Raw genomic sequence first — 22,569 nt, 5'->3', positions numbered from 1 at the left:
TAAGCCATGCATTGCTCGTTTAAAGGTTTAGGCATACTTCAACTTTGTATAATTCCTGTTGTTGCAATTAATTATTACATGTAGCACCTTCCTTATCCAGCATAATTGGGACCTCACAGGTCCCAAGCAAGAGAATTTGCTAGCTGTGGGGAGGCCAAGGCCTTCTGCATCCAGACTCCAGGGCTGCTGCAGCCCCAGCCTCCAGCCTTTCTCCCTTGGGACTCTGATCCGTGCCCAGTCTGCCACAGGTCTGTAGCCAGCCCCTGCCCTGCCACAGTTCCTGCACCTCGCAGTCTCCTGGGCCCCACTGCCATGGGACAAGAAGGCGCTCCGGCTGCCAGTCTTGCTGGGGCTTTTGCACCAGCCGCTACTGTCTAGGCTGGAAAAAACATCCATGGTGCTGCCAGACCATGGATGTTGCCAGACAAGAAAGTACCAGATTTGAAAGGTGCAACCTGCATTTTATAGAAGCCTTTGTTCAGGTCATCTTGAGATAAGCTTCTACTTTCTTTGTCTCATGCGACAAAATAAAAGGCTTCTTTTAATTCTTAAACTTTTATTCTTAGCTGCAATGTGTAGAACTTATTTTTTAAAAATCATGAACTGCATATTACAGATTAAGCATTACTTTCTGTTCTTGTAGTGACATCAAGAAACTTTTGCTTGATCCTGAGTTTACTTTATTGCAGAGATGTTTACTGGTTGCAAGGTAACAGAAATTCAGATAAAATGGATTTTTTTCCCTAAATAATCGTGATGTCATCAGCAGTTACAAATGTGCTTATCTTTAAGCATCTACTGTCAACTCTTTCATATCCGGCTTTCTATCATCTGGAACTCTCAGATAACCAGTATTTTAACCATAAGTAAATTTTAGTTATGTTTTCTGTAAGTACAGTATAGTGAAAGTAAATACTAATAAATAGAGTAAATACACTAGAAGTTTACAGTATACAATACTACTGTTGTTGGTAAATAAAGTACTTTGCATACATTTTTGTAATATCTAATTTGTTTTTCTGTAGTATTATGCATTGTTAGGTACACTCTCTATTATCCAGAATATTTGAATATCCAGGAACCTCCCAGTCCCAGAGCTGCTAGATATGAAAGAGTTTATATGGTATTATTAAAACGCATAATGACACGCATCTGCCAAAGTGGATCTATGCCCACAAAAGCTTATGCTCTAAAAAATGTGTTAGTTTATAAGGTGCCACAGAACTTCTTATTGTTAAAATGAATAACACTAATGATGTGCATAAAGTTAAGAATATGTACGTGTTTCAAGGATAGATGTCTTAAGCTATTATCTTAGTAAATTTATTTGCATTTGCACTTGAGTTTTTTCTGTTCCAGTGTGAAGTCTCCTTTAACGTGGTTGAACAGGATTGTATTTTAGAAAGGTATAAGGAACATTGAAATTGTAGTTATTTGTACAACATCCAAAAATATGTTCAGAACAAAAAGCAGTCAAGTAGCACTTTAAAGACTAGCAAAATAGTTTATTTTGCTAGTCTTTAAAGCGCTACTTGACTGCTTTTTGTTTTGATAGTGTATAGACTAGCATGGCTTACTCTCTGTTACCATTCAAAAATATGTTGTGTATTTCACTAGAATATAGAGTTAAGTCCTCTCTCTGTCCCAGAGACCTAAAACCTAGGCCCATACGCAAGCAAAGAAAAAGAGAAAGTGGGGCTCTTTTTTAATTCCATGACCCCATTTTCATGTATTATGCTACCCAAATCATAAGAACTTTTAATCTGCTACACATTTTTCTTAGTTGCTTCCCAGTTTTTATGGTTGATTATTTATTTATTTATTTATTTATTTTACTAAAATTGAAAAGGTGTCTTTATGGTAAAGTATAAAGCAACCTCCTGTTAAGGACAGATTAAGTGCTGAATGCCTTTGCCAAACAGGTTAGTAGAGAGATCCACTGAGCATTAACTGTATAAGTCTTTCCTCCAATTTGCTGCTTCCTAGTCTGTCAAACTTATTTCAAAATTGATCATTGTTTGTGATGTCATGTAGAAGAAGATTCATTGGTAATCCAGAAGATTCATGATACCAAAAAGATTTTACCTCATTTTCTGACATAGTTAGATCAAATAAAACTGTTTCAAAATACAGAACAATTAAGTGGGGCAGGGGGGATCTAAAATGAAATGGTTGTATGGCTGCAAGTGATTGTGCTATAGGGTTTGGGCATTTAAGCTAGTCTATTGTAGCTAGAATGCATAATTATAGGGTTTCTTCATTTCAATTTTTGACTTCACAGACTCTATGGGGATGAATCAGAACTACATTTTTGGAGTGTTGCTGCCCATTATTTGCATAGTTTTTCTCAGGAAAAATTATTAACTGCAAAAACTACAGATAGTCTTCAAGAAAAATTGAGCAACCCATTGGATATATGCTATGATATACTTTGTGAAAATTCCTACTTCCAGGTATTGCAAACTGCTTTTTAAATAGCATTGATTAGATCTGGGTCTAAAGCAACAAAATTCCAAGAGCATTTCTTCCCTTTTGAATTTAGAGCTTGTACAAGTTCCTCACTTTTATTACAAAATAGAAGGTGCATGACTCCATGTTAACAATAGAGTTTTACCCTGAAGTTAGTGTACTTATTGTTGTGAAATTAAAACACTGAGTACTATGTAAAGGCTGGGTATTTGTGGTTCAATAAATAGTATCCTAGACATATAAGGTCATTCATATTTATATATATTTTAAGATTGCATATTTTGGAAGGTGTTTTCAATGCATATTATGGTAAAGTTCAGTTTTATATAGTAGCTAGTTTATTCTTATATTTGTAAACATTTTTATTTTTCTCTGCAGAAGTTTCAGCTTGAAAGAGTACATCTGCAAGAGGTTAAAAGATCAACTTATGAGCATACCAGGAAATGTGCTGACCAACTTCTTCTCTTGGGGCAGGTTTGTGGGTGTTTATGTATGTATAATTCCCCGTACTTGTTTCTGTAAGTTTTTTGTTTTCTTTTCTGTACTTCCTCTATCAAGATGTTACATCTGTCTTAGGCTGAGTTTCTTCAGCTACGACCCAGTCTTGTCTTAAATAGTTAAAACCAAGTTGCTCAGACAGCAGTATTTCCCTGCAAGTACCAACCTATTATTGATATGCAAGCTTATCAGACAACATAGTGGTATCAAAGACTTCTAAAAAATTTGACATCGATAATGAGACAATGTGTCCTAACAACCAGTGCAGCCTACAATCAGATATATAAATAAACTTTGATATATCTCCATAATTTATTAATCAGATGACTTTAAATATAATGATTTCTGAAAGTTTATTCTGAAAGTTATTCCAGGTATCATCCTTTGAGTACCTCACCAGTTTCTTTGCTTACATAATCTTACTCCATCCCTACTTTTTAAATTGCTTTTCTTTCCTCTGTTACTCTGTGAAAGATCCCACAAATGGAGAATGACACACTCAAGTTACTGTTTCTCCTGTGTAGGTCTTATTTCTGGAAAATGCTTAAGCATGTGCTTTATAATCCTATTCAGAGCATGTGTGCTTAAGTGCTAAGCAAGACACTTTCTTGAATTGGGACCACAGTCAGTTAGTAAATGTGAAAAAAGGTATTTTCCCTCCTCGTATCTCTAACTACAACTGTTCATGTTTTTTTGTGTGTTTAAAGAGGAAGTTAAAACATCCAAAGAGGTGTATTTTTTTTTTGTTTTTTTTTTTTGTTTTTTTAAGAGAAGTAATTTTACTTTTTCTTACCAGACTGACAGAGCAGTACAACTGTTGTTAGAAACTAGTGCAGAAAACCCACATTACTACTGTGATTCGCTCAAGGCGTGTTTGGTCACTACTGTCACTTCATCGGGTCCTTCTCAAAGCACGATTAAACTGGTAGCAACCAACATGATAGCAAATGGAAAGCTAGCAGGTAAAATATTGTGTTTTGTTCTTGTTTGTAAGTACACACATCCCTCGCTATACGAGCACAGTTGGTTCCCAAATTTCTGCTCATAGGCGAAAACTCATAAGAGCGACACTAAATTCCCATTAAAATACATGTAAAAGTCTCCAGTTCATTCCAAGTGCTTGTAACTTGACATAAACCAGTTGAGCTTAGGTACTTTTCTGATGTATTTGAATACTTTGGCACCAGAAATAAGATGTAGTGTATGTATGTAGAGCAGGGATTCCCAACCTATGGGTTGGGACCCAAACGTGGATCCCATTAGATTTATTAAAGGTCAACAGCTGGGCAGTTCCCAGCTGCATGTGGCTGTTAAAGAAGCCATTTGCCATTTCTTAACACTGCTGCGTGAGGCAGATATCTGTTGGTAGTGATAGCTGCTGGAGATGGCAGCTATCTCTTATCCCTAGGGATAGCAATTGCCTTATGCCCAGGTGCTGAAACCTTAACACGAGTTAATGGCTAGGAGCAGGAGGGCTTGGGGAGCCACCCAGCCTAGCAGTCCTGGTGAAGAGGCTGCAGGAGGCGGAGGAGTATCTAAGGCTGGGGCTGTTTAGAGATGCGGGCAGGGTGGGGCGAATCTAAAACTGGGGGCAGTTTGGGGCCGCAGGGAGAGTCTAATGCTGGGGGTGGTTTTGGGCTGCTGGGGGGTGTAAGCCTGGGGGGCAGATTGGGGCTGCTGCAGGGCTCTAAGGCTGGGGGGCAGTTTGGGGCTGGTGGCGGGGTCCATTGCTGGGGGCGGTTTGGGGCTGGTTGTGGGGGGTCTAAGGCTGGGGTGTTTTGTGGCTGCTGGGGGGCAGTCGAAGGCTGGAGGAGGTTTGTGGCTGCTGGGGGGGGGGTTAAGGCTAGGGGCAGTTTGGGACCATGGGGGTGGGTTTAAAACCTGTCCAAGGGTGAGGTCTGCAGGGCAGGCGGGGGGTCTAATACAGTAAACCCTCGAGTTACCCAGGGGTGTTCCTGCAACCCCTGCATAACTCGAATTTTCTTGCAAGGGGAGGGGAGCCAAGAACCACTAGGGTTGGTCAGTTTCCTGGGTCCCAGAGTGACAGGAGCTCGGAACCAGGGGCAGGCTGGTTCCAGTCTCCCCATGGCTTGCAGGGCCAGGAAACTGATCAGCTCATGGCTGGTCAGTTTCACTTTCCTGCCATTGCAGGGGAGGGAACCAGGCTAAGAGCCTTCTCCCTCTCTTTCCACAGCTGCAGGACTGTCAAACAGCTGAATGTCTGAGAGAAAGGAGGGAGAAGGCTCCAGCTGTGGGTCTCCCTGCCCCGCAGCCAGCAACCCTCACGGCTGGCTCCACTCCAGCCATGAGGCTTCGGGTCTCCCTGCTCCCTGGCCAGGGACCCGAGGCTGGAGCGGAGCCAGCCATAGGGTTGCATGTCTCCCCGGTCAGGGACCCTGCTCATATAAGCAGAGGAAGTTCATTTAGTGAATAAAGGTAGGTATATTTGTTCCTCGTTTTCGCAAGTACTCGTTAAACGAGGGATGAGTATAATTAATACAGTTAGACAAAATACCTCTTTGTACAGTAAACCATATAGGATGCTTGCTTGTAAAGGTGTGCTGGGACAGATGTACAAAAAGCATGAGACATAATTGTAAGTACTTGATCAGACTGAACGAGTTGGTGAATTTTATTGTTCTAAACAATATTCCAGAAATAAGTCTGTTTGCAATTTGTTGCTCATATCAAAGAATGCTGCTGGTTAATTCTACATATTTACCATACTCCTAATGAAGACAGCAGCATTTTTATTGGATAAAATTAAAACACACAAATTTCAAATTGAAGTCTTCCTATTTTTCAGGTTGTTTCACACCATTAATATATAAATAGACTCTTAGAACTATAATTTCATGTGTATCTACCTATGGTAATAGATGCTTGTTGTAATTGGAATTTTTGAAGTTATGTGCAGTAAGAACTTATGTATATAGGTGTTGAGACACTTGTTAAGCATGTTGTTCTGTTTTGCTTGTAGTTTTAGAGCATGGATGACTTTTTTGGGCATAGGCTACTTTCCCCCAAAGATTGATTTGCAAAAATTGGGCTTTTGGTTTAATATAATTCTGTGATTCTTACTCAGTCTGAATGATCCCATGATCTCCTTAGTAAGTCTGTATGTGACAAAGAAAAGCTGAGGAGATGTGAGAATCTTGTGGAGCACTTCAGAGATGGTGTCCTAGATAACCTTTGGAGCTCCAAAGTTCTAACATGCTGAAAAGGTAGGTGTTAAGAACTGGGAACTTTTATGGAGCTCCTGTATCCCAAGAGGCAGCAAGGGACCATTTCTAGAAGTGGACGTGTTATAATTAAATATAAACTGTTTTTCCCCTTAGCTGAGAGTTAAGTTTTAGGTAATCTACTTTTATTTTCCAGAGGGAGTACAGTTGCTCAGTCTAATAGATAAAGCTGCTGATGCCTGTCGTTATTTGCAAACCTATGGAGAATGGAATCGTGCAGCATGGCTTGCAAAAGTATGTAATTACTCAATGCAGATTATTACCCAAATAGTACAGAGAAACCCTACATTTTTTTTTTTTTGGCTTATTTTGAACTGGAGTGATATTTTTTTTTACCTGCAAGCACTGATGACCTTGTTCCATTGATATTGTATTCTTTGGTTGGGATCTATATTTTTCTATGACCCAATCAAAAATTTCATATCTAAATAAAATTGCAAAAGGTATGATATATTATACATATTTCACTTATTCTTAATATAAATATTCCTTACTTTAGTAGTTTGCAGAACACTGGAAATGAAATAAACTTGGGGGGGAAAAAAAGGCCTGTCACTGACATATTCATAGAGATTAGTGTTGCTTTCAAGGACATTCAGACAAAAAGAAAATACAGTATCAATTCAGAAACATAGCAGTGAGAAAAGCTCTTTCCAGTGCACAAAGCTGTAATGTCCCAACCGTGCAACTGGTCATTGTGGCAGAAACCTTCTTCCATGGGGAAATCAAGAAGTTCTTCACCCATATATGATGGTCCACCTGCTTGATTCAGATTATAGGATTGGGGAATAACAATGGTCAATATTCCCAGTTTTCTACTTTGAGCCTGAATAAATTGGCAGATTGGGCCAAAAGAAATCTGATGCAGTTCAACAAGGAGCTGTGTGGAGTCCTAAACTTGGGACAGAAGAATTCCAAGCATTGTTATAGGCTGGGGACCGACTGGCTAAGCAGCAGTACAGCAGAAAGGGACCTAGGGGTTATGGTGGATGAACGGCTGGATATGAGTAAACAGTGTGCCATTGTAGCCAAGAAGGCTAATGGCATATTAGGGTGCATTAAGAGGAACATTTCGAGCAGATCTAGAGAGGTTGTTGTGGCCTCACCAGTGCTGAATAGAGGGGAACATCTGGAATATGATGTCCTGTTTTGGGCCCCTAGTATAAAAAAGGATGTGGATGTGCTGGAGCAGGTTCAGCGGAGGGCAACAAAAATCATTAAGGGGCTGGAGCACGTGACCTATGAGGAGAGGCTGAGGGATTTGGGCTTATTTAGTTTACAGAAGAGAAGACTGAGGGGTGATTTAATAGCAGCCTTTAACTTCCTGAAGGGGACCCCTAAAGAAGGTGAAGAGAAACTGTTCTCAGTGGTGTCAGATAGCAGAACAAGGAGCAATGGTTTGAAGTTACCGAAGGAGAGGTGTAGGTTGGATGTTAGGAAAAACTACTTCACCAGGAGGGTGGTGAAGCACTGGAATGCATTGCCTAGAGAGGTTGTGGATTCTCCATCCCTAGATGTTTTTAAGTCCTGTCTTGACAAGGTCCTGCCTGGGATGATTTAGGTGGGGTTGATCCTGCTTGAAGCACGGGGCTGGACTGGATGACCTGCTGAGGTTCCTTCTAGCCCTAGGATTCTATGATTCTATGAAATGCATTCAATAACCTATTTGGATTGTTGTCTACATATTTTTTTGTAAAATTGTATATCCTTTATGTCATTTATTTTTACGTTGGGGGAAAATAATATATTTCAATTTCACCAAGTTCAGTTTCTATCCTAAAGTAAGAAAAAAAATCAGTCTGATAATCCATTTCACTGTAAGAAGTAAGAGAAAGGGAGGATTATAGATTTTTCCAAATACAGGTTGAACTTCTCTTGGCCAGAGCCTGACGGGTGCCAGATGAGAGAATTTGACAGACCACTGGAGGTCACTATTGCCTAGCATGTTACCAACACTTTCACTGCTTACTTGGCTCTTAGAAGACATTTAGGGGTAAATTACAGCTAAATAACAGCACAGAACACTAAAAGCCAGTAGTGATGACTGTAATCAAACTTTATGGGACCGTGGGAAACCTGCCAAACCTATGATAAGTGGTCATCCCGCTAACTAAAATCATGCCAGATTATGGATGTTGTTGGACAAGAGTGTGTTCAACCTGTAGATGAGTCCCAGTTTTTTGTTTCTTAAATCTTTAAGAGAAGTTGAGGTTTTTCCAAGTGTATTGAGTTCCTTGACACTTTTCGTTGGTGCTTTTGATTGCAGTGAAGTATGTTAATGCAGAGGCTCTCAACTTTTCCAGATTACTGTAATTCTTTCAGGAGCCTAGTTTGTTTTGTGTACCACAAGTTTCACCTCACTTAAAACTATTTTCTTATAATATCAGATGTAAAAATATTAGTATTACAGAACACCATTACTGAAAAATTTCTTACTTGCTTATTTTACTGATTGATTGTTTTATTATAAATATTGTACTTACAGTTCTTTGTATAGCATATAGAGCAGTATAAACAAGTCATTGTCTGCATAAAATTTTAGTTTAGGCTAACTTTTTTTTATGTAGCCTGTTGTAAACTATGTAAATATCTGGATGATTTGATTACCCCCTGGAAGACCTCTGTAAACCTCTGCATACACTGAGATATGTGTACTCTGCTTGTGAACCACCCATGTTAGCAGAATCCATAGTAAGCAAGCCCAATTTCTTAAGTCAAGGTCTAAGAAATATGACAACTTCCTTGTGTTTCTCATTTTCCTCATTGTCATCCAGTGCATTTGGGGTTTTGAAAGTGGTAACTTGAGATAAACTCTTGAGTAAGAATCTGCTGAGTTGTAATGAAGTTATATTCTTATAAAATCTTGTAATACATAAATATGTGGCTTGTCACAGACATGCTTCCTTTTCTTACAAAGCAATTGGAGCATTCAGACTTGGGCTTTCTTTATCTCCCAAAGGTTCGCTTGAATTCAGAGGAGTGTTCTGATGTCTTGAAACGTTGGGTTGATCACCTGTGCTCTCCCCAAGTCAACCAGAAATCCAAGGCTATCCTTGTCCTTTTATCACTAGGCAGTTTTACAAGAGTTGCAGAGATGCTACACAGGTAGAGCTGAATGTTATACTCTGCTTTGTCCAAAATTGTTAGCTGAAGGTTTGATCCATAAATGGGGGAGGGAGGAGGCTCCCCGTGAACGTCTTGTCTTGTATTTAGTTCTAGTTTTGAACAATTCATTCTGTTTTCTTTAGTGGTTAACTTCATAGGTATGTAATCCTTGTCTGTTTACTTGTACTGATGCTTTTTCTGTAATTTCAAGGGATTGTGCTGTCACTGTAAATTTTCAGCTGATTTAAAGGTGTCGGCGCCTAAAGAAGTTGCTAACATTTTATCACAGCTTTTACTTAGAGCTAGTAAATTGAACTTTGTCTTTTCAAAACTTCAGCATCAGAGAACAGCTCATTGAATGTTCTTTAATTACAGTTATATAAACCAGATAAAATATTTTGAAGAAATTTTAAATCTTCCTGTCCTAACAAGTTTTATTTTTTTCCTTTTCAACAGCATGAGGTATTTTGATAGAGCTGCCTTATTTGCTGAGGTTTGTATGAAGTATGGCACAATTGAAGTTAATGAAGATACAAATATCCTTTTTCTAAAGATATACATTGTAGAAATATAAAATTAGCTCATCTCTACAGGAAGAGAATCTCCTAATACTTATGTCCCTCAAGCTGTATACTGCAAGTCTTAAAGGAGCAACAAAATAAGGAAATAAATGTAGAGGAAATACACATCCTAAGCACAAAACCACCCTCATCCTGCATTCTGTCACTGGAAAACAAATCAGGGAACAAAAATAAAAACAAAAGTGCGCAAAATTCACACCTTTTAGTTTGGCCGTGGAGATTAGAGCATGTGGCAGAATTTTAGTTCTGATGGAACTTGAACTATTGTGCTGGTTTCTGCTTAATGAGGTAGTTGTCTTTTTAAAAGTTGTACACCCCCAATGTACATTAAATTTGAGGTCTTTTGGTGCTCCTCAAAGTGTGTGTAGGCAAGATTTTTTTCTTTACTGAAACGATCATCCGTTTTGAAGTTGTAAGAATTATGGAGGGTATCGATCAAAGTTTAGTATGAGATGAAAACTTAATATGTTTCTTCCAACACACACTTCTGGTAATTTGTTGAATCTTGCAAATGTTTAACCAGCATTTAGGCTGCGTCTACACTAGCACCCCCCTTTTCGAAAGGGAGATGCTAATAAGACACTTTGGGATATGCCAATGAGACACTGCAATGAAGAATAAGGGGATTTCGAAGTGTGCAGAGTCCTTTTGAAAAGGACCCGGTGTAGACAGGCTGCGCGCGATCGAGAGCTTCACTTTTGAATTGCTGCTGCCCCCAGTATGCTAATGAGACTTCATATTTATTGGATCGCCTCATTAGCAGATCCCAAAGTGTCTCATTTGCATCCCTCTTTTGAATAGGGGGTGCTTGTGTAGACACAGCCTTCACAAATGGTCTGGTTTTTTTTATCTTAAGCAGTGTACCAGTAAGTGCAGGAGTTTTGTGAAGTTTTTATGTACATTAATATTGGGAGTATTATGGTTCTCACAGCTGACAGAGCCACAGATGAGCCTGATAGTTCATCCCAAACTATTTTATTGTGAATATCTTACAGTTTCTTTGCTACCAGTGGGGCCTTTGCAACATTAGAAAATCAATATATGTTCACACGAGACATTGAATTTGTATTGTTGTATCTGGGTGTGCATTCACATGAATTTCCCTAGACCTTATCAAAATGTTGTGTTTTTAATTTATTGTTGCCTTCTGAAATAATGGTGCTGAGCAGCTCTTTGCTAAATCAGTTGCATTAGGATTTTTGCCTTCATTTGGGTTTAGAAGTTACTTTTAGATAAAATTTGATACGTTGTTCCAGGAGTGAACAAGTAATTAACAGCAGTATTCAGCATTTGCTGCATAGATAGGGGTGTGTGTGTGAGGCAAGCCTTGTTCTGAGCCTTCTCCATTATGTCTTGCATCTGTTTTCCTTAACCATGATTTACATAAACTAATCCATGTGATATTTGCAGATTATGCCAGAGGCTTGAAGATGCTGGGCTTTAAGCAGGGGGCTATTCTGTTTGCTTCAAAAGCAGGACCTGTTGGTGAAGATTTATTAAATGAGCTTAAGCAACCTAAAGAGGAAGTGACTGAAGAGTGACAACTTTGTCATAAAAATATAAGATTTTTGTCAGATGTAGTATTTTTAGCTACACTTCCATAGTTAATGAAATTCCATTGTATGAAAAATATCCTTTCTCTTTTTTAAAAAAAGATGCGTGTGGAGACAGTGACAAGAACTAGTTAAGACAGAGCTTGCTTTTAAGTTATCTAAATTTTTTTTTTTTTTTAAATTATCTGTTCTGGGAACATGCATAGAGACAGCTAAAAATCATAGACCTGGAAATGTTTTTTAACTTTCTGATCCTAAGCACAGAGATCAAGGTTCCAGAATTTGCTAAAAGATTTGTTGAGTTTGATGGAGAGCTACTTTTACTTCAAGAGACCTGTATAGAGATGAGTTTATATGTATCTTTTAGGGAATCTGTACATTAAGAAATGTAGTAAGAAAAATTAGTTAAGGGTTAAGTGTAGATTACAAAAACATGCAGGGGTTTTCTTGTGTGAAAGCCATATGTTTTTCCCAAGCCTTATAATTATATTGGTTAAATTCAGTGTGTTCTGACATTCTCCTACGCAGCTGTGAATATTACTTTAAAAGCTTTAGTTACAAGAAGTACTTAAAAAGTTGTTCCAAATTTCTCCTTTTTAACTTTTCAAAATCCATCAAAAAGTGATTTCCTGAACATATTAGAGTAGTTATAATTTTTAAGACATTTACATTCCCTGTCATTTTAAATGTCCTTCATGACTTGAGGAATAAATGCTGCCCTGCACTGTACTGTTCAGTTCTTGAGGTCCAAAGGAGAGGAAAAGGTCCTATCACACAGGCCAAAGGCAAGACTTCTGCACAGCATTCAGTATTATCAGAAGAAAGGGCTCCTAAGGCTCCTGCAACTCTTTTGTAGTTGAGGAGCTATTATAGCCGTAGTGAGTTGTTGAATGTGCTGCCATCATCACATGGTAGCAAAAGCATTGTACAGAACAACATGGTATAGCCTTCAAGATGTCATTCCCTACCTTACTGTGAGGAAGGCTGCCCAGGTTGTCAGGATTTTCGTAACAGATAATGCGTATGGCAAAATCTCTGCTCCTGATTGTTGTGCCAGCCATACAGTATTTGAGCCTCGGCCTCCTAACTGCTTGTTTGACAGAGTTCTTTGCATAACTGTTGCTTGCAGCTGACATACCTATTTTATTTACAATTACACGGATTAAGAAATATTTTAAAAAAAGTCTGCTGAAATAAGATTTGCCTGGAGTACCCATTGCCTGGAATGTGACATTGCACTCACAAAATGAAGGTGACGGATACTGCAACTGTCACCTAAGGAAATATTACTGTTGCAAAATTACTTATAATTAAGTTACTGCTGCTAACTACTGTAATATGCGATATTGTAAAAAAACATATCACTTAAATCTTCGAAGTGGTAGCTGAGCAGTTGTTTTGACTTCATGCATTACACACTAAAAGTAACAGAACATAAAATTTCCCTGTATGTCTGGTTATTTGTTTACATCTCTAACTCCAGAAATGTTTTAACTGTAAGCCAAAATGGCATTCGAGTTAAAATTTCAAAAGGTTGGAATTTTCAATACATAGTCTTTTATGTAAATAGAAAAATCTGAGTTTCATTTCTATAAACAGGAAACTGAATGTTTTAACTATAATGTATCTGATTTCTTCCTGCCACATGTTCCATATACTGTAATGTACATTCCTTTATAGTATTATAAACAAATCACATATAATTATGTTAGCTGGAAAAATATATATGATAAAATTTGCCTTAAGTATTTATTTTGCTTAACTTGTAGTTGAATTAAAGTTAATGTAACTGCTAAGATCTAACTCTGTCACCTTTACTTACACTGAGTGTATCCAAAATTGCTCATGTTCTTTTCTATAAGACTATTCAGCATCAGTAAGCGTATCAGAATCTGTCCCTAGACAAATCCCTATAGGCATTTCTCAGTAAGTCTCTGAAGAAATTCTGCATATGCTTAGTGTACAGTTTTTGAATATTAAATCTGTGGTTTTGTGTTATAAAAAGAGATTATTCAAAAAGGTCATCTTCTTACTGGGTGTGTTTATATGTGCTTCACTTTTAAGTATGAAGGCAGTACATCTTGTTCAATGTTATCTGATTTTTGTTATCTTTATGCACAAATTATGGGCAGTGTAAAAATCATTCCAAAAATCCATTTGGATATGAACACAGTCACATAATGTAATTAAAAATATTCTAAAAACCACTGTGTTTTTGATTAATTCAGAAATACTGTAATCACTATAGTTAACCATATACTTATCTCCTTTTACTTTTTTCCTTTATTTTTCCTTCACTGTTGTTTATAAAACCATGCAGGGTGGACTGCTGATTAGAACTAGACTGGTGAGGAAAAATAAAGTTCAGCTTCATGCATGTGAGTCAGATTATGGCTGAAAATTTTGCTTTTCTTAAACTTTTTATTTTATTTGCCAAAAAAGCCTAAATTTAGGGGCAGTTAAAATTTCAGCAGGATGCAGCCCCATCCACTCACTACTTTTAAAACATGAAAAGAAGTTAAAGAAATGACGTGTGCGTTCCTCCAAACCTTTCTGATGTCTACATTACTGTCAGTAATATACTTAACACTCAACTTTCACTTCCATCTGCAAGCAATATCAGAAAGCATTGTGTACATCAGCTTCCTCAAATTTGCACTCTAGCATGAAAGCTTAATGATAACTATATGCCTCAGTATCGGTTTATACCAACAGATCAGTACATCTGACTGATTTTATGCCTCCGGGAAGTTATTTTGCTTACACTGAGGTCTCTGTCACTAAACTCCTAGGTTGTGCCTACACTACAAAAATAACTTCCAAGTTGCCTACTTCAAAGTAAGCAACTTCGAAGTTGAGCGTCTACACACACCGTACTTCAAAGTACGGCAATAGTTCCTTATTGTGAGGAACAAGCCTGCCATTTCGGCTAAAATGTTGTAAAATAATTTCTAGACATATTTCTGATGTATAACAGACTGTGGAAATCAGCTGATGAGCAAATGTGGCCAAAGGAAAGGTGCTCGAGTGTGTGAGATTTCTTGCAGAAACGTATTGTCAAAAGTGAGATTGTCCGATGAAATAATTGCCAAAATGAGTAATTTTAAACTCTTGTTTCTTGTCAATTATTTTATCATCAAGCATCCATGAAGTATTTCAAACAGTGGCTGATATCTGTATTCTGTAGGGGTTTTTTAGGTTTTTTGTTTGTTTTTTGTCTTTTCACTGAAATATTTACAAAATAAAGATTTAAAGCATCCATCAAAACTGAACTCTCTAAAGCATCCTTAAATTTGATGCTTCTGTACCATAAGGGTTTTTTTTTTTTTTTAAGTGAAGAAGCCATATAGGAAGTAAATTTTCAAATACATATGCTCCATAGTTCTTTGAATATCTATAATACCAGGAGCTTTTTTATATTAAATCAAGCTTGCTCTTGATTTCCGGAAAGCGCCTTTTTTACCAGTTTTGAAGTTTACTTCAGGAGGACCACAACCCCTGTCCATCGTTAAGGAGACTCTGTGACCAAGGTGTTTGGGTGTCTTGATGGGACTCCTGCAAAATACGCTTTTCTTCTTCGAGTGTCCCCGTGGGTGCTCCACAATAGGTGTCGGGCTTGCCCGGCGCCGCAGATCGGATCTTCCAAGCAGTTTCTGCCGGACCGCGCATGCGCCGGCGCACGCTGCTCCCTTGCGCGCTCCTGGCCATGTGCGCAATCCGGTCCCCGCCAGTTCCTCTTAACCGCCGTCGGCTGCAGACGGAATCCGAACTAGGCTAAGGCCAAGTAGCGTATTCAATGACTTTAACTGTTTTTCTTTAAAGTTTTTCAAGTACTTAGGCTACTGCAAGTTAGCCGGTTGTTATTTTTTCAAAAAAAAAAAAAAAAAGAAAAAGCAACAAACAAACTACAAACGGGACAGCTTCAATCCAGTCCCAGTAACAAGCGCCGGAGGCCAGGAGCATAGGGCCATCAGCCCTCCTGCTGCGGCAGGCCATCGGAAGGGGAAAACAGCACAGAGAAGGTGCTAAGTACCCGTTTAACAACTGAAAGACTCACCAACAATGTCCTCTTCAGGATTTAAAAAATGTGAGTCCCGCCGAGAGGCGATGCCAGCGTCCGATGGGCACAGTCTATGCATAAGGTGCCTTGGGGAGTCCCATGTTGCACAGAAATGCTCCTTCTGTGCTAAATTAACAGCCAGAGCAAGGAGAGACAGGGAGATGCGGCTTAAAATGCTGCTTTTTTATAAGGCCCTCCAGCCAGACGTGCCGGAGCGGCTGCAGCAGGAGGGACCCTCCGGGGCCCATAAAAGGAAAGCTGCCTCCCTCACCCCATCAGCGCAAAAACGGAGGAAAGCCTCCCCAGCCCGATCCCTGCCGGCAGCAACAGCGAGCGGGACGGGAGGAGCAAGCAGCCCCCAGCCGCAGCAACAGCTGATCGGCGGCGGCACGGAGAGCCACGTGGAAGCGGCTCAGCCTCCGATAATCAGCCAGCCGCCCCGCACCGCAGTCAGGGCGGCGGCTAAACAAGCGCCGGTACCGGCGGCACTGCAGGCAGCGGCACCGACCCCCGGGGAACCGGCGGTGCAGAGCGCGCAGGCATGCAGCCTGCAGGCACCGAAGGACACCGCACGTGCGGCACCGCCTTCGAGCGTGCCTAGCACGGTGCGGACGGGGCCGGGATCCCCTGTGCGTCAGGGGGCGGAGTTACCTTCTCCAGGGAGGGGGAAGGCTGCACACAAGAGGAGGCATTGCAGCCCCTCTCCGGACAGGGCTGTGGAGTTGCTTTCTCACAGCCCTCCGCTTATGTTGCAGACTCCAACCAGAAGGCAGGGGTCCCCCCTAGCCTACCCGGAGCCCCCTTCTCCATTTTTGCAACCAGCCTCACCCTGGCTGGGACCACCTTCACCCTTCCTGGGGTTTGAACCGCTGGACTATTATGCAAAATCACTCTCTCCAGTGTCTCGACGATCTCCCTCCCCCAGACGCAGAGGGTATGCACCAAGGGAGTGGTCTAGGTCACCTTCCCAAGAACAGTGCCTATACTGCCATGGTCGCCCCTACCACGCAGGACATAGACATCATCGGCAATCTACTAGGGAAAGATCCCCACAGACGATCTCGTACCCCCGAGGGCAATTGCGACCGGGGACAGAGACTCAAGCATCTCGGGGGGACTTGTTATGGAACCCTGAGATTTTCCCTCGCAAACCTCTAGGGAGAGGGTGTACCATCACCAGCAGGAACCGGAAGGGTCCAGAGAGACGTACCCCAGCGGTTCCTCGCTCTCCTCCCCGGACGAGGCTACGGCCCCGGGGGACGTCCATCCTCCGGACGATCTCAAACAGTTTCAAGAGCTGTTTAAGAGGGTGGCCTTCATGCAAGGCATCCAGACAGCAGAGGTGCAAGAGAAACACCATAAGCTCCTCAAAAATTTGAGACCTCCGGCCTCCTCCAGAGTAGCAATACCGCTTGATGAAGCGATCTTAGAGTCCACCACTACGATATGGCAGACCCCTGCGACTATTCCGCCTGTCCAAAAGAGAGCGGATAAGAAATACTTCGTGCCGGCGAAGGGCATGGAGTTCCTGTTCAGCCACCCACAGCCAAATTCCTTGGTGGTGGAGTCGTCGCAACAAAGATCAAAGACATCTCAATTCAGGACAGGGGGAACAGACAAAGATGCCAAGAAGCTAGAGCTGTTCGGCAGAAAGGTCTACTCCTCCTCCACTTTAACGTTGCGAATGGCAAATTACGCAGCGCACTTAGCGAACCATAATTTCGATAACTATTCCAGGTTAACCTCCCTCATGGACTCGCTTCCAGAGGACAAAAAGCCGGTGCTCAAGGCCATAGTGCAAGAAGGCTACGCGGCCTCGAGGACAGGAATTCAGATCACCCTGGACGTTGCGGACACAGCAGCACGTTCCACAGCAATGGCAGTGGTGATGCGAAGGGAGTCCTGGCTCCAGACTTTGGGTATACCGAGGGATCTGCAGGCGAAGATAGTTGACCTTCCCTTCGACTCGCAGAAGCTGTTTTCTGAATCAACTGACTCGGGCCTTCATTCCAGTAAAGATTCAAGAGCCACACTCAGGACCCTGGGGATTTACACCCCTCCATACACAAAGAAAAGGTACTACCCTCAACAAAGACGGTACCAGTACCAGCAACAGCGCCCCCAATACCACAGGGGTTACGAGCAAGGGCGACATCAACAGCACCAGCAGTACAGAACTCCCAGGCGACGTTCACAACAGAGCCGTGTGTCCTCGGGGCGGGGCCAAAGGCCACAAGTTTGACATACAGATCCAGGGCTGCGCCATCACTACCATCGCACAAGGTCATCCGAAGCGACTATTCCACAATCGCCTCCGACCATTCTACGACCAGTGGCAAGGGATCACCACAGACAAATGGGTGCTGGAGATCATAGCCACGGGGTACGCCATCCCCTTCCAGTCGCTCCCACCGTCACGACCTCCACCCAAGCCCCACCTCCAGGAGGCCTCCCATGTAGCGAGGCTCAGGCAGGAGGTGGACCATCTCATGCTCATAGGGGCAGTGGAAAGAGTGCCGGAGCAACTGCAAGGGAAAGGGTTCTACTCCAGGTACTTCCTCACGGAGAAAAAGACAGGAGGCTGGAGGCCCATCTTAGACCTTCGCGGCCTCAACAGGTACCTGCGCAAGCAACGTTTTCAGATGACCACAATCGCCTCCATCCTTACAGCACTGGACGATGGAGACTGGTTCGCAGCCCTCGATTTACAAGATGCGTACTTCCACATAACTATCCATCCGGCTCACCGGCGATTCCTCCGGTTCATGGTAGGCAACGAACACTTCCAATACAAGGTCCTACCGTTTGGCCTCTCCTCGGCCCCCAGAGTCTTCACCAAAACCTTGGCAGTGGTGTCAGCCTACCTGCACAGACAGGGGGTATTTATTTTCCCGTATCTGGACGACTGCCTGCTCAAAGGGGCCTCGAAGGGGGAGGTTCTGCGCATGATACGCGTCACAGCAAACACGTTCTCTTCACTCGGCCTGGTTATCAATCTGGCAAAATCAAAAATAGACCCCACACAGGACATAGAGTTCATAGGGGCTCGCATAAACTCGGTTACAGCGAGAGTATATCTACCAGAGGCTCGCTTTCGGGCCATCGGTTCCCTCGTGCAGGTCATCACCTTCAGCCCTACGGTGCCGGTCTTGACGTGCTTGCAGCTGCTGGGCCACATGGCAGCGGCGACGTTCGTAGTACAGAACGCCAGGTTACACATGCGCAGCATGCAGCACTGGCTGGCGAGTGTATACAAACCGGCAGTACACACCGTTCACAGGGTGGTGTCGCCCACAGCCGGGGTGCGCAAATCCCTACAATGGTGGGTAAACCCCAGGAACCTGCTAACAGGGGTACCCTTCCACCAGCCGCAAATATCGGTTTTTCTCACTACAGATGCCTCCCTCATAGGGTGGGGAGCGCACATGGGCGAAGAGGTGACTCAAGGACTGTGGTCACCCACGGAACAGTCACTACACATAAATATACTGGAGCTCAGAGCAGCGTTCAACGCCTGCAGACACTTTCGAGACCACATACAAGGCAAAGTCGTTGGGATCAGTACAGACAATACCTCCACCATGTTTTATATAAACAGGCAAGGAGGAGCTCGATCCCGTGCCTTATGCACGGAAGCAATCCGCTTAGGGAACTGGTGCATCGCCAACAATATAATCTTGAAAGCCTCATACTTGCCGGGTGCGCACAATGTGAAGGCAGACCAGCTGAGCAGGCATTTTGCACTCACACACGAGTGGCAGATCCGTCCCAATCTGCTACGGCCGATTTTCCACGCATGGGGTTTTCCCCAAATAGACCTGTTTGCCACTCAGCACAACAAGAAGTGCCCACGATTCTGCTCCAGGGCAGGACTGGGATGGGGGTCCCTGGGGGACGCGTTCGCGATCCCGTGGAGGGGCCCCCTGCTTTATGCGTTTCCTCCCACAGTGCTGATCCACAAAGTCTTGCAGAAAGCCAGGAGGGAAAGGGCCCGGATGATCCTGATAGTCCCAACGTGGGATCGACAACAATGGTTCCCCCTACTCCTGCGCATGTCGGACCGTCCACCGATGCCTCTTCCGGTGGCGCCGGATCTGCTCACGCAAGCCCAGGGGTCCATAGTGCACCCGCACCCCCAAAGCCTGCGACTGCAAGCGTGGTTAATCCATGGCTCAGCTTCCTAGAGAGCACATGCACAGTGGGAGTACAGCAAGTCCTAGAAAGTAGCAGGAGGACTTCCACCAGGAAGACCTACAAGCCAAAATGGACTCACTTCACGGCTTGGTGTTCTACCAAACAGCTGGCCCCCCTTTTGGTGCCTATACCTACAATACTAGAGTATTTACTGGACCTCAAGAGAGGAGGACTCTCGCTATCCTCGTTGAAGGTCCATCTTGCCGCCATCTCGGCGTTCAGACATGAGGAGGAAGGGCACACGGTGTTCGCCCACCCTATGGTTACCAGGTTCCTCAAAGGGTTGGTAAACCTATACCCCCCTCGGAAACCGATTCCACCTTCGTGGAACTTGGACCTGGTGCTTACCACGCTAATGGGACCACCGTTCGAGCCCTTGGCCACGGTTCCCCTCCGCCTCGTTACAATAAAGACAACCTTTCTTCTTGCAATTACGTCAGCTCGTAGGGTGAGCGAGCTCGCGGCAGTCATGGCAACGCCACCCTGCACTGTTTTTTCCAAGGAGGCGGTAACCATACGGCTGCATCCAGCCTTTGTTCCCAAAGTTTCTTCCGAGTTTCACATTAACAAACCTATTGTTCTACCCTCGTTTTATCCAAAGCCTCATAACTCCAAGGAAGAGGCGCGCCTACACCTCCTGGACGTGAGGAGGGCGCTAGCCTTCTATGTAGACAGGACCAAGTCCTTCCGGAAAATGGATGGACTCCTAGTCTCCCTCGCTCCCAAATCGAAAGGAGAAGGTCTCTCCTCGCAGAGAATCTCAAAGCACATTGTATCCTGCATAAAAATGTGCTACGAGCTCAAAAAGACTCCTTTATCGGCCACTCCCAGGGCTCATTCCACTAGGGCGGTGGCAGCATCAACAGCCTTTTTCAAGGGCGTTGCGTTAAAAGACATTTGCAGAGCGGCGACCTGGTCATCCTACGACACCTTCGCCAAACATTACGCCCTTCACAGGGTATTCCAAGAGGATACCCGTCTCTCTGCAGTGGTCCTCTCGGGGACAAGCTGCACATAATACGATTACCCACCTCCTATCTTGGGTTACTGCTGGGTAGTCACCTATTGTGGAGCACCCACGGGGACACTCGAAGAAGAAAGAGAAGTTACTCACCGTAGTAACGGTGGTTCTTCGAGATGTGTCCCCGTGGGTGCTCCACTACCCGCCCATCCTCCCCGCTTCGGATCTCTGTTAGTGTTTTGCAGGGGCACCCGAGGCGGTTGGTCGAGGAACTGGTGGGGACCGGATCGCGCACATGGCCAGGAGCGCGCAAGGGAGCGGCGCGCGCCGGCGCATGCGCGGTCCGGCAGAAACTGCTTGGAAGATCCGATCTGCGGCGCTGGGCAAGCCCGACACCTATTGTGGAGCACCCACAGGGACACATCTCGAAGAACCACCATTACTACGGTGAGTAACTTCTCTTTTTGAACACATGTAGACTTAGGCTACATCTACAGTACCTCAGAACATTGACCTGCTTAGGGTCGATCTTCTGGGGTGCTGTTTTGCGCGTGCATGAAATGGCACTTTTCGGGTCAATGTTGACCCCGCAACTCTTCGCAAGCCATGAGGATTAAGGAAGGTTGATGAGAGGAGCACTCCCATTGACCTTCTTCCATGAAGACAGCCATGGAAATCGATGGCTGAAAAGTCAATTTTAGTTACGCAAATGGCATAGCTAAAGTCGCGTATCAGCCGTCGACTATGTCTAATGTAGACTTAGCCTTACAATAGCAATCCCTCCTTTTTCAGCCATTGAAGACATTGTATAAATCTGCTGCTTTTAGTGTCATAGAATGAAAAGTTATCTACATTTTTTTTTTTTTAGCTCTGTGAATTACTTGTATATGACTACATAACCACGTGTGGTTTCTTCCATCCTTGGGGGGGGACATTTTTAAATTTGTGCAGCTGCTAAATGAAGTTAATTCAGTCCCAGCTGCTGCTGCTCCCAGAATCAGAAAGAGGTTTGCATAAATGTTGTTGGACTGTTATAGTAAGATTTTTATTTGAAACAATGCAGTCCTGTGATGAAACGAATGAAGGTTAAACTGTTTAAAAAGTTTGGCTATAATGAATGTTCTTGTTTTAAGATGAAATGGAAAGTCAAGTCCAGAGTGTCTTCTAAAAACTGTTTAAGTATACGCAGCACTTTAGAGTTGAATTATAAAATGTGGTAGAGGTTCAAATAGAGGTAGTATGTGTGAATTTATTATTAATTACATGAGTGAAATGTCTAAAATTGGGTGGGTATGTGAAGTACTTTGGTGTACAGGACATAAATATTTGATGGGCATAAATATCTATGGAAAATGATAATGTTAAAATTTGTAATAGTACAAAAATATTGGCATGATTTCAGTTAGCTGGATATCCACTTATCACAAGTGTGGTCAAGTGTCCTGTGGTCTCATGAAGTTTGTTTATGACCACCAGTCCAGGTTGTCAATGTTCTGTGCTATTATTTAGCTGTAATTTGCTCCTAAATGTCTTCTAAAAGCCCAGTATGCAGTGGAAGTGTTGGTAATGTTGCTGGACAACATTGACCTCCTGTGGTTCAGTAAATTCTCTTGGACGCTTCACTTAAGGGCAAGGGATGGGGCCCAGGCAAAGACTGATGCATGCTGGAGAAGAATGCCTTTCTGTGAAGATGGTGGTGTTTTTTGAGAGTGAAATATGTGATGAAGGTGTTTTTATTCCATTTCATAGTTGCTGTTGCTTATTTGGCAGATAACTTACTTTTATGTCAGTATAATTTCCCTGTAAGCTTGATACACTCCATTTCTATAGCTGTTTTGCAGAGAGATATTCAAAGTACTAGCAACATCTATTGTTGAAGCCAGGTGCTGAAACGAGTCTTTTAAAT

General features: G+C 42.8%; 1 protein-coding gene across 3 annotated transcripts in view; it reads left to right on the top strand.

Moving 5' to 3' along the window:
• The window catches only part of WDR11 (WD repeat domain 11), a 71,707-nt gene extending 57,889 nt beyond the window's left edge, over positions 1-13,818 (top strand). The window contains exons 22-29 of one of the 3 annotated variants that reach the window (XM_075000530.1): positions 644-709; positions 2,282-2,453; positions 2,848-2,943; positions 3,764-3,929; positions 6,346-6,443; positions 9,169-9,314; positions 9,771-9,853; positions 11,282-13,818. In XM_075000530.1, the coding sequence (XP_074856631.1) occupies positions 644-709; positions 2,282-2,453; positions 2,848-2,943; positions 3,764-3,929; positions 6,346-6,443; positions 9,169-9,314; positions 9,771-9,853; positions 11,282-11,436 (982 nt within the window). In that variant the 3' untranslated portion in view covers positions 11,437-13,818. The remainder of the gene's footprint in view (positions 1-643; positions 710-2,281; positions 2,454-2,847; positions 2,944-3,763; positions 3,930-6,345; positions 6,444-9,168; positions 9,315-9,770; positions 9,854-11,281) is intronic. The other 2 variants (XM_075000529.1, XM_075000528.1) reach the window with 2 other exon arrangements.
• Positions 13,819-22,569: the final 8,751 nt, after the last annotated feature.

Source organism: Carettochelys insculpta, chromosome 7, assembly GCF_033958435.1.
Source record: "Carettochelys insculpta isolate YL-2023 chromosome 7, ASM3395843v1, whole genome shotgun sequence".
Taxonomy (NCBI): Eukaryota; Metazoa; Chordata; order Testudines; family Carettochelyidae; genus Carettochelys; species Carettochelys insculpta.
This window is presented reverse-complemented; position numbering and strand designations above follow the sequence as displayed.